Source organism: Corylus avellana, chromosome 3, assembly GCF_965113065.1.
Source record: "Corylus avellana chromosome 3, dhCorAvel1.hap1.2, whole genome shotgun sequence".
Lineage (NCBI taxonomy): Eukaryota > Viridiplantae > Streptophyta > Magnoliopsida > Fagales > Betulaceae > Corylus > Corylus avellana.
Genome location: NC_142492.1, coordinates 30,524,269 through 30,536,549, shown reverse-complemented (window position 1 = coordinate 30,536,549; position 12,281 = coordinate 30,524,269). Strand labels below are relative to the sequence as shown.

The window sequence follows — 12,281 nt, the reverse complement described above, 5'->3', positions numbered from 1 at the left end:
TCAATTAAGGCCCAAATCATGGTAAAAATAATTATAAATAATTGAATTCCAAGATATTGAGACTTTAGAATGAAAGAAATTGAAAAATGGAATTTATTTTTGAAAGAGTTCAATCTCATTCATTGATAAACGAGCATAAAGCTCAATCAACCCAGTACAAAGCTCTGAAGCAACCATAGCCGAAGTTACGAGATTATAGACGTCAAAGATGACGTATTACATTCCAGACTTATACAAAATCCGCTAACCTTTCAATTAGATAAAAGAAAAAAAAAATGAGGCTTTTTTAATATTAAAATATTAATTGAAAATTTTCATTTTAATTTTTTAGTTTATATTTTAAATTTAAAAACCGTTCATCTCACTTTTTGCTCTTTAATATTTTCAAATAAAATGTAGAATTCATCTCTACTACGAGACATTTAGCTTTAACTTTTAACGGATGACATATTTTGTCTTAAGCTACATATAATTATTTGTATATATAATTTAATTTGAAAAAAAAAAAAAAAAAGAAGAGAAATTTATTTATTTTAAACCTTATTTCAAATGAACAAACTTAGTCGACATGTTAGTTTTAAGTTCAGGCAAAACCACGTGTTTAATTACTGCTTTAAGGGTGTCATTACTGTAATTTTAATATTAAAAAAGCCTCATTTATTTATTTTTTTCTAATTGAAATGGGGCAAAAAAGCCTCACTTAAATTTATAGCTTTACACCTCAAAATCTATGCAGCTGGTCTTATGCAAGCCAAAGTGGTTATGGAAGTAGTTTAAAGAGGTACATTTTCAGAAATTGAGTGAGGCTTTGCACAACAAATCTAATCAAAGCTTCCTTTGGCACAACAAATAATTTCATAGCCATGGCTTCGCCTAGGCAAAGTGTCTTGGTTTCACGAGTCGGGTTCGTGTCATGCCATGTTAAGCTATATGGGTAATACGACCCATTTAATTAATTGTGTCAAATTCCTCAACTTTGACACGATATTTTAACTAAATGGGTGACATGATACTACTCGCATAACTCATTTAATAAACAGACTGTGTTGGACTAGCACGAACATAGCTTATACCAATCTATTTAATTATAGTTGACACAATACTTGATCTTACTTGTTTAGCACAATATTATATTTTATGAATATAACCGAACACATTCATAACTAGATTGATCACAAAATTACATTGATAATTAATATGCATAACCATAAATAAAAATTTTATTTTATTACACAGGTTATGAGAGTAAAGTGGGTTGACATAAATTAGACTTACTTATTGATCGTGTCTAATTAGGTCGACCCATTTTGACATGGCTCTATTACATTAAACCCTAAATGTAGGGCTCACAAATTAATTAACTACAATTAACTTGAATTGCCACCTTTATTACCATATAGTAGCTGAATAAATGCAACGAAATTGTTATATATATTGATCTGAACTAAATTGCTATTTGCCATGGTATTCCTCTTTCTTTTGGTTTTTTATTTTTATTTTTTATTATTACTATTTTTTCTTTTGCCTTTTTCTTTCTCCCAAGAGTATCTATAAACACAAGAACATCTATAATTACACCATTATCTTTCACATACAATAATATACATAAATAAACATAAAGTTGTCTCTGCAAAACTTCACAAAGCGGCTTCACATCTTCATGACTACCTCTAGTCTTTACTCTCGGAACTATCACATGTTAATTTATAAAACAATATTGTTTTACATGTGAAAAGTCACATAAGTATATAACTTAGTAAGTAAATCGCCAACGAAAGTTAGCTAATGCAGTGAGCCGGTTTATCTTGGTATTAGAGCCAATATGCTAACACTATTAAGGTATTAGAGCCAACATATACTAACCTGGCCTAGTCGGCGCTAAGGCACTGTAACATTATGTGAGTCTTGACAAGAACGTCAAGGATTTGAGCGAGGGAGATTGACACACTCAATGCTCAAACTACTCCATGTTAAAGTCAATGTTAGTCAATGTTGAGGTAAAAGTTGTAGAAGTTCTTGAATTCAGTAGAAAACAATTATTGATACTGCAGTGCTGGAAGGATAACAAATCTGTGGAAGTTTATATAGCTGCATAATTTTCCTGATATATATAATATTGTTTAACTTGAGAAAGTACTTTCTCAAAATATACTACTTATTTTGGCTTCCTGGCTTTGGTATATGGTAGTGTCACTTATTTGGTGATAGTGGTGATGCAGAATTATATGATCATGATTGTGCCATCGATCCTAGCTGTGTGATTTGCCATATGAAGGCTCTGGGTCTGGGATAAACACACACATATATATATATATATATATATAGAGAGAGAGAGAGAGAGAGAGGAATTATATGTTGTTAATTTACTACACATACAAATATGAAGAGTGCTACACACGCTCTAAAGTATTTATTCTTAAGTGTATATTTGATGTGACAGTAAAAAAACACACTTGGAGTATATATATATATATTTTTTCTGAAAGTATAGGATCTAATCCTTACAGCCCTAAGGCGTTAATGTTCTATTGGGGGTGATTAGGGTTTGAGAGTTTATCAGTTTCAGATTTCAAAGAGATGTGAGGAAGAGAGTGCATGAAAATCTTAAGAAATTAGAAAAGTCAAATATTAATTACGACTTTTAGTGCATTAAAATGTGGGACTTCTTTCTTTCTTTTTCTTTTTTTTTTCTTCGGTGGAATCTATTTATTATTTTTTTTAAGATTATGCTTGTCTACCGACTATCGGACCAGATTCATCCTAGATCCTTTATGGATGTGTAGGTCCCACATGCTAGCCAGGTAGGATTTGTAAAGGACAACAATTATAAATAGGTAATATTGATCTTATTAGTGAGATCACACGTCTTCATTAGGACCCACATATCACATAATTAAGACTTTTATTTCAGTTTAATAAGTACAACGTACAATGTATTGTGCGTGATCAATTAAAATGAATAATTAACTAGATAAGGTACAGGTCATAATCATCCTATAAAGTGTGACCAAATTAGAATACGTAGATGTAGTTGAATTTAGTTGGGACTCCGGGTTAAATTTGTAATTTTAGAAGTTACTTTTATATTTTTCTTATGTCACTTTATGAATGAAATGACTTTAAAATTATTATTTGATTAAAATTCAATAATAACCAACCACAAGCTCAATAGTAATTTTAGAAGCCACATTATTTTTAGAGTGATACAAGAGGGACACAAGAGTGATTTCTAGCATTACTCGTTTAGCTAGAGCCACTGTCAAATATATCATTGATGAGATTTGAATGTAGCGCCATGTGGAAATCAATTAACTGGTAATTGACTCCATAGTTTGTCCCATCCTTATCCCTCTCGAGACAAGACTCAATGATCTTTCACAAACGAAAGAATACAACGAAAGACTTTAACTAAAGGAATAAGAAAGTAATAACAAAATGCTACAATCAAGATAACTAGAGTAAAGTATGCAACATATTAGGTATGACAGTTATCCATGAATGTAATATAGGTATAGTACAACCTATAATCATGAGAATCAGTGATAGTTCAACAGTATAGTTTATCCGAGATATTATCTATTCTCAGTAGGGTTGGCGCTATCCTGAGGGATCTATAATACAATACTGGTGCCCCGGATATTGTACACTACCATCCATAATACTAGCATCTCGACCGAGTTTGACCTCGGGTGGCTCACACTACTAGTGATGTACGTCGTATAGTGACCAACCATTAGGCATGGTTGCGCTGGTCACAACTAACCATTGGATCCAAGGCCCATATAACACACACATTTGACCATAAAGTTAACATGTATAGTAAGCCCATGACCGTTATCCCTCACGTATCGGTGTACCATGTCATACAATGCAATTAGTCTTCTCCATATTTTATATACGTGCTTTTATAAGTCTCATCTTCATTATCATGTTAAGTAGCACATTTTCACAAATGGTAGAGTTCATGATGCAGCAAAATGTATTTCATAAGAGTTGTAATATATGCATGTTTGGTACACAAAATAGTCGTGCAATGTGGGAAAAGAAATGGCAAGCATTATGTGAATTAGTACTCACCCGGATCGTACAAATCCTCTGTAAAGTCCTCCAAGGGATCCAAGTTCTTCAAATATGTGGAAAACCTATAATTAATTTTAAGTCCAACTAAAACGAACCTAGAGCAATAAAATAGGGGCTATAGAACATCGGGCCAAGAACGTGCTCCCTGAGATGTCTCTAGGCGAGCACTCGGCCCTAGGGTGAGCGTTCAGTCAGAAAGATTCAGGTAGAACCTCATTTGGCCAAATATCCTTCGAAGCCTCCTCAACTGGTCCTAAGGCTACAAAAAGGGTTTCTAACGCTTGTTAACCAAAACAACATCTCCATACGACAAGATTAAGTCTAATGGAAGAGAAACATTTATAACAAGATTAAGAGCTATGCTTTTAGACTCTAACAACTATGCTACTGTAAAGCACAAAGACAAGATTAAGACCTAGACTTTTAGACTCTAACAATTATGCTACTGTAAAGCACAAAGCTAGCATAACAACCTACTAAAATCATCAAAGAAAGACAATGGTTACCTCAACACAACAAGTTCTTCAATAAAACCTCATCTTTCTCCAAAAACACTCACAAACTCTCAAGAATCAAACAAGCAGGGTTTCTTTAGAGATCAGAGGGTAGAATGGTTTGCAAAAGGCGTGGGAGGGTGATATTTATAAGGTAAAAAAAGCTGAGGGCTCTGCAGGAGCAGTCCTAAAAAGGGGCGAGCCCTCGGTGCTATAGTACCGAGCGTTCATGTATTGTTTACCCAGTGGTTTTTAGGTTGCAAGTTGTACATTCGGGAAAAAGCCAGCATTCAACAAAAGGTCAATAAGTGCTCGGCTAGTCCCTACATGAGCATTCGCGTACTATTGACAGGCGAGTGTTCGTGTGGTCGGTCCCCCACACGAGCGTTCGGCCAAGAGGTCTGAAATTTCAAAAATGCCCACTCAGTTATCCCTAGTGACCAAAAGTTCAATTAACCTCCTAACCAAGCTGTATTAAGCCTAATTAATAATTTTGAGTCACTACAGGTCACTCCCTTTTGCAAGTTTGGGGTGGCCGAACCATCCTTATAGGCCATGGGAGCGGTTCGGCCACCTCTAGCTGGCCATTGGGGGTGGCTCAAGCTACCCCTAGCTAAAATGGGGGTGGCCGGCCACCCCCTATGGCCAAAATGGGAGGTGGTCAGCCACTCCATTAATTTTTTATTTATTTGTTTTTTTTTTTTTCATTCTAAATAATTTATTTTTTTTTTATTTTTTTTATTAGTGGGACACGTATACCATTTGTAGCCCTAGTATTTTTGAGAATAAATCATAATCATGAACTGGATACTCTCCGGTCCATTTGGACTAAAAAGGATCCGTATCCGTCCGTTTCAGAGAAAGGACTGATTTGACAAAGCATATAATTAATTAATTAATTAGCTTTATTTTTGAGTTTGGGCAACAATTAAGGATTTAATTTAAGGTTTGGGGCCTTATTACATAAAGTTGTTTGGGCTTGTCGGCCCAAGTTCCCAATATTTCTCTGATTAAGCCGAACAGGAAATGTTTCTTCTTTTATTTTGTTTTTCTAGTTTTCAATATGAGTCAATCATCAAAGGCTAGAAGAGATGATTCCTAAACATTGGCATGGACTGTATGGAAGTCAACAAGAAAGAGAATTAATTGATCAAAGTGCAAGGAAATCACCATGGAATCAAATATTTCTTTTTCATGGAAGGAGACAGCTGGACCTTAAACCCCCTAATCGAAACAAAATCTCTAGTTTGCAATGTGTCACGTCTGCCTTTCATCTACAATATAATATGTACAATATATATATAGTTAAATTAATGAGGTACATTTTTCTAAAATGGTGGGTGAGATAGTCTATAACAAACGTGCAGAACCATTAAAGAGTTCACATACATGGGCAGATATGTACAACACTTCATGGCTAGCACGTTTAAAGAAGAGCCCCACAAGGATAGAAAAACAGAGCAAACAGACAAGAACAATGAAACAGGAGAGTTCAAAAAGTCAACAAAACAATGGCCACGAGGATGTGTCATTGCGTGTATATAAACAGCTGCCTTGTTTCTCATCAAGAACCTTCTGAAAAAAACATGGGCAGGAAACGGGTGAGAGTGCCGAGGCTGTTGTGTTTTCGGACATGTTTTGGATCCAAACCAACCTCCAAGTACTGCAGCAAAGCTGTGCAGAAAACAGAGCTTTTGAGGAATGGCAGGGGCAGGGGAGACGACTCCAGCGCTGACTCTGAAAGGGTGGATATCAAAGGTGGGGGTTCGGAGAATGGAAACAAAATAATGGTGGTGGTTGATTCAAGCCTTGAAGCAAAGGGAGCTCTTGAATGGGCACTCACTCACGCTGTTCAGAGCCAGGATAATGTTGTTCTCCTTCATCTTTCCAAGATCTCCAAACAATCTGGTGAGATATATATATATATATATATATATGATGCATGCATTTATTTTCATTTCATTTCATTTATGCTTGAATGTGTATGTAGATAAATTGAAACAAATACATCTAAGGTAATTTTAGGCTACTGGTGCAGGGCATAACGGGAAGGTTGACCAAGGAGCTTATGAGTTTCTGCAATCCATGAAAAATATATGCCAAATGAGAAGGCCTGGGGTAAGTTATAAGCAATTTAGATATTTCTTCTGCCAATTGTGTTGTTGTTATTATACATCAGATCATAAAAAGATGAACATCTTTTCTGTTGAAGATATTTTAATACCATTAATTCACTATCCGACAACTCACCTACTAGTTCTGTATCACGTTTGTTTACTTTGTTGATGCTTTTAAAACATACAACATAAAGTTTTTATTTTTTTTTAAGAAATTTCAATTACCCTCCAAATTGTTGAGGGTTTTGCAATTTTAACCTCGAATTAATTAGCAATGTTGGTAGCTCATTATCTTTAAGGTTTTGCATAAATTAAACAACTAACAGGTAGAATGTTTTTTTATACCTATGTATAATTTAGAAAAATACAAATTTACCCTTAAGAAATTAAAGGGAAAAAATAACTAAAGGTCCTGACTTTGGGTCAACAAATGTTTAGTTTTTTCAAAAAATAAAACAAATCGGGATATTTTGTCCATTTTGGCTTCACCGTTAAGATTTAACAGAAAATTTTAACGAACGGGTAATTCCAGATTATGATTGCAAAAAACCCTTTTAACAGTTTGGCAGATAAGTTAATATATATATATATATATATATATATATATATATATATATATATAACAAGATGCTTGAGTTTGAACATTATGCTCTGTTTGGTAAATAGGTGAAAGTGGATGTAGCTTTGGTTGAAGGACAGGAAAAGGGTCCAATAATAGCAGAGGAAGCAAAGAGGCAAAGAGTGTCACTATTGGTTATAGGACAGAGAAAGCAATCTTCTTTGTTATGGTGCCTTCTCAAGAGATGCGCAGGAAACAAAAATGGCGGCGGAGTTGCTGATTACTGCATCCAAAATGCTTCATGTATGACGATTGCAGTGAGGAGGAAGAGCAGGAAGCTTGGAGGCTATTTGATTACAACTAAGCGTCATAAAAATTTCTGGCTTTTGGCTTAATATAAATTGCATCAGATTTGGCTGTAAACTATAATTAATTGTAAGAAGAAGAAAGAAATGGGATTTATGCAAACGGGGGGGAAAAATCTGGGATAATATGCATGGGTAATTAATAAATAGAATTTAAAGTATAAAATTACTGTCTATTTTCTGTTGAAAATAAGCTATATGGGAAACTAACTGAATTGAATTTGCTCTTGGAATAGTGGGAAAGACCCACTTTTGTAATTTGCCTTTTTTTTCTTCCTTTTTTTCCCATTTGAATAGAAAATATATATATATATATATATATTGCTCTTAGGAGGTGGAATTTTTCTATTTTTGATATTTGAGAGTTGGTCTAAATGTGTGTTTTTGTACCATATATTCAGGATAAAAGGAGAAGGGAATTAAGGAACAAGTAGAAAACATAAAAAAAAAATTGGGTATTTTAGCTATTTTGGCATCTCCCAATAGAATTTAACAGAAACTGCTAACGAAATGGGTAAAATTAAAAGTAGCTTAAACATGGAATACCGACATTTTAGATTTTGATTGATATATCGAGATTATGTTTGCAAAACGGATAGGTAGCAAAACCGCTCAAAATCAGATTTGGCAGTTAAGTTTCATATGCCCCTCTCACCTTACCTGTCTAACTTAGTAGCAATTTGGGTGTGTATACCAATCCAATTTTCATATAATTATCCTTTGTTTTGGGCAGGTGCTTAATTTAAGTATGAAATATCCCTAAGTTTTGTTTCAAATATTTGTTTGTCTTAAAGTGGTATGATGATCATATGCATTGAATTTAGGGAGCATAGAGAAGAAGATAGACGAGGGCATGACTTCTTTACTCCCCAAATGCCAAGGTTGGCTGTTTTGACGTCAATTGCGGAATGAAATAAATGATGACGTAATTGCGGAATATGATGATAGTATGTTGAGTGTCACAACAAAATCATTTCAAAGAGGAAAGCAAACAACAAAGGAAGTATTTTGAGGACAAAATGATGACTAATTAAGGACATGTGTAATGACACAGAGAAAAAGCGGTAGCCATAACTATACTATTGCTCTAAAAGAACTAGTTAAATTTGAGTTTTTTTTAAAAAAAATTTATTGAAGTCAATTTCATCTAATAACTAAGTAATGTAGGACTTAACATTAATCATCTTCTCAATATGGGACCGAGGTGTTACACCATGTGTCTTGACAGATCAAATATTTCACTTCTCGTCTCACACAAGCAGTTCGAATGGAAGCCTCAATGGTATTTTATATCGAGGTCTTGTATACAATCCGAACTTTTGATACCTGTGGTTTGTGGGGGATTATAGATATTCGGGATTTACTCTATAGAAGTAGGTCTGAAGGCTTTGCTTTAATGAAGTTTCAAGTAATACATATATTTCACTTTCTGATATGACAAAAAATAGTAAAAGTGGACTAAAATGCTTGTATTGCTATACAATACAAAACTTGTAACACAAATAAAACGATACAAATTAACATTACATGAATCTTTTGATCTTTTAGGCATCCTGGGAGGAACATCTCTCAATAGGATCAAAGTTAGCTACCTAGCCTCTTCATGCCTATAATCATCATACTAATGCATTAAGCACATAAACAAAATTGCAACTTTCAAATGACAATCCGGAAAAATCAAAAGAATCCTTCTCCTATGCAACTTTGAAAATCGTTGAACATCCTTTTTGTAACAAGAATGTAGCATATATTGGTTTAGGTCTCGCAATCTACTAAGTTTTAGGCCTTGCATGGATATAATGAGCAGAAATTTAGGCTCTGTTTGGCATTGAACGGTTACTGTTTAGTAGATTGGAACTATAGTTAAAATTGATTGATGTGAGAAAAAGTTAAATGTTTTGTATGAAAAAAAAAAAAAAATTGTTTTGTAATGTTTTTTTTATTTGAACAGTAGTAAAAGTGATTGATGTGATATAAAAAATAAGAATGTTGAGAGTTAAATTTTTTGGATGAATAGTAACAGGCTCTTGCCAAACGGTGCATTCACCTAATTAGGGGTGTAAACAAGTTGAGCTTGAGCGAGCTTCCCTTGTTTAGGCTTGGCTCGTTTAAATTTTACTCGAGCTCGAGCTCAAGGGCGAGCCAAAAAAAATCGATCTCGAACTTATAATAAGTCGAGCCGAGCTCTATATTTAATGTTTTTTTTTTAAAAAAAAAAAAAAAAAATTTAACTTCAAGTACTCTTAAACGGCTTAGGAAGCCAGCTTGTATATGAGCATTTGCTTAGCCTAGCTAGTCGAGTATGGAGCCTGAGTCAATACAGCAAGGCACTTGGTTTCAAAGAGAGAGGATATGCATCATTTTATAGATAAGCAAACTTGAAGATTTGTGTTTTCTTAGCAATGTGGGACGAGTTAACAGGTTGTATTCAAACTGCATTGGGACAACGCCACCTACAAAAAAATATTTTTTCAACGTCTCTCTCAATCTCATTCACCAGTCATAGCGCATATTCCACCTGAATTCTCATTTCCCACTCTCTCACTCTCGCTCACAAGACAAATAGTAATAGTGTTTAAGTCTGTTTGATTCTTCAATAATTTCTGTCTTTCGCAATCTCCCTCAATAGTTTATGCTTGATTCTTCTTCCTTTTGTTTGGGTCTGCTCTAATTGAATCGATGTCTTTTTAATGATTGCTCTCTTTCTTTGATCACAAAGGGTCTAGAATTTTTCATTTTTTAACACTTAAATATAAATGCAATTTTAAGATTTTAATAATTATGAGATTTATAATTAATTATGTGTTACTTATATATATATATATATATATATATATATATATATATATAGACACACACACACACACGAGCTTATACAAGCTTGCTCACGAGTCTATCCGAGTCGAGTCGAGCTTATTTTGTTTAATATTCGAGCCAAAATTTGTATTCACGAAGCATTTCATTTAATAATCGAGTCGAGCTCGCTCACAAGTGGCTTGCTCGCTTAACACCTCTACACCTAATGAAATACAAAATCAAACATCAATATCAAATACCAAAGAGATTAGCAGCACAAACACGTACACCAAGAGTGGAGGGGGGATTCATGTTCTACACTGAAATTTGAAACACAGTAATATTAGAAAATCTAGGTGAAGATTATATACAAAAATAACAAAATTACATACTAAAAAATCCTATGGCCAGTTATCAACATACATACTTTTCCAGAAATGATATTCAAAAATCCCAATACTCGTCCTTGTGAGGAGAGGGCAAAACCACTCAAATCAAAGGTTTAAGAAACTTAACAATGCCAGGATCTGCTCTGTTCTATTCTAAGAAGAAAAAGGGACATACAAAAAGAGTAATATTAATCAAAATACTCTGACATGGCAATATGCTAAGGAGCAACAATACATACTTTCCCATTTAAAAAAAAAAAAAAAAAAAAACCACCTTCTTTTAGTACTTAAAAACAAAAAAAGGGGTGCCGTGGGGAATTTTTCTCTTTCTAAGTAAAGCAAACTCATAAAAAGGCGCAAGGGGCGCAACCCAATTACGTAGAACTTATATAAGGGAAAAATATTCAATAAGATGAAGACGAGGAAAAAGAGCACAAAAATCTATAAAGTTAGAGATATTGATAAATGATAAGGGCGTTAATAGAGATCCAGTCAGAGAGCAATTTAATAAAACAAAGTTATATATCCGTACTCGTCTTCTCGCAAGCATCGAAATTGGGTTTGAATAACAAAGATCACAAAATAGTAGGATCCCCCCTAGTTGGAATGGGCGTAGGGCCCGAAACATCATAATACGCTAAATCCAAAGATGCCGAAGGAATATAATCACTATTTATTAGAAGGTAAAGCATTTTGCTTTCCAAGTTGACAATCAACATAGTCAAATTACTCATAATTAGCATACCTTAATTGATCACTAGTGACTAAAGCACGAACACGAGAAAGAGATGCATGTTCTAAGTGAGAATGCCATAAACTGAGAGTGGTGGACGTCGACGAAGATGGAGTAGGGGTAGACACAATGGGAAGAATATGGAGAGATGAAAGTTCAAGCAAGCGCCCAATCTTATGGGCTGTCCCAAGTAGCTAACTTGTCTACGGATCTTGCACACCACAACTTCAATTAGAGAAATGTAACTCGAAACCAAGGTGACTATAGTGCCCCTAAAACTGGCCTTAACCATTTTGGTAGGGATACTGGCAATTCCTCTAGTTCAGTTAAATGGTAATTAACTGAATGGATCACCCGTCATGCATACTCATAATAAACGTAATGGAAGGTAAAAATGATTGATATGAGATATCTAAAAATTACAAAGTATGCATATATTACTATTAATCATAGATTGGGAGCTACTAATTGAAATATAATTATTCTAATCAAATATGCTATATGCAAAACAGACTATTGCCTTCTCTCATTTAGAAGTCCTCTTAAAACAGACAACCTGACAAGCTGCAAATACTACGTAAGTCTAAGACTTAGTAAGTAAATATCACAGTCGAATATGAAATGGGCTATTGTTTATATGTAGGAATAAACATTTTTTTTTTTTTGTGAGCAATTGAAGTGTTGCCTTTGTTATTACACCATAAAAGTATAGTTTTGGTTTTTGAGATGTATAGGTGTAATTCCAGCA

At 34.1% G+C, this 12,281-nt stretch overlaps 1 protein-coding gene across 1 annotated transcript; it reads left to right on the top strand.

Moving 5' to 3' along the window:
• The first annotated feature begins 6,160 nt into the window (after positions 1-6,160).
• LOC132174009 (uncharacterized) lies at positions 6,161-7,741 on the top strand. Its single transcript, XM_059585726.1, has 3 exons — positions 6,161-6,482; positions 6,613-6,692; positions 7,358-7,741. Exons 1-3 carry the CDS (start codon positions 6,161-6,163, stop codon positions 7,643-7,645), a joined length of 690 nt encoding a protein of 229 aa, XP_059441709.1. The 3' UTR covers positions 7,646-7,741.
• Positions 7,742-12,281: the final 4,540 nt, after the last annotated feature.

Bases quoted from the DNA above. Each gene is read 5' to 3' on its own strand.
- LOC132174009 (XM_059585726.1), top strand. From the start codon at position 6,161: ATGGGCAGGAAACGGGTGAGAGTGCCGAGGCTGTTGTGTTTTCGGACA. The intron at 6,483-6,612 runs GTGAGATATATA...CTACTGGTGCAG, and splicing joins CAAGATCTCCAAACAATCTG to GGCATAACGGGAAGGTTGAC. The intron at 6,693-7,357 runs GTAAGTTATAAG...TTTGGTAAATAG, and splicing joins GCCAAATGAGAAGGCCTGGG to GTGAAAGTGGATGTAGCTTT.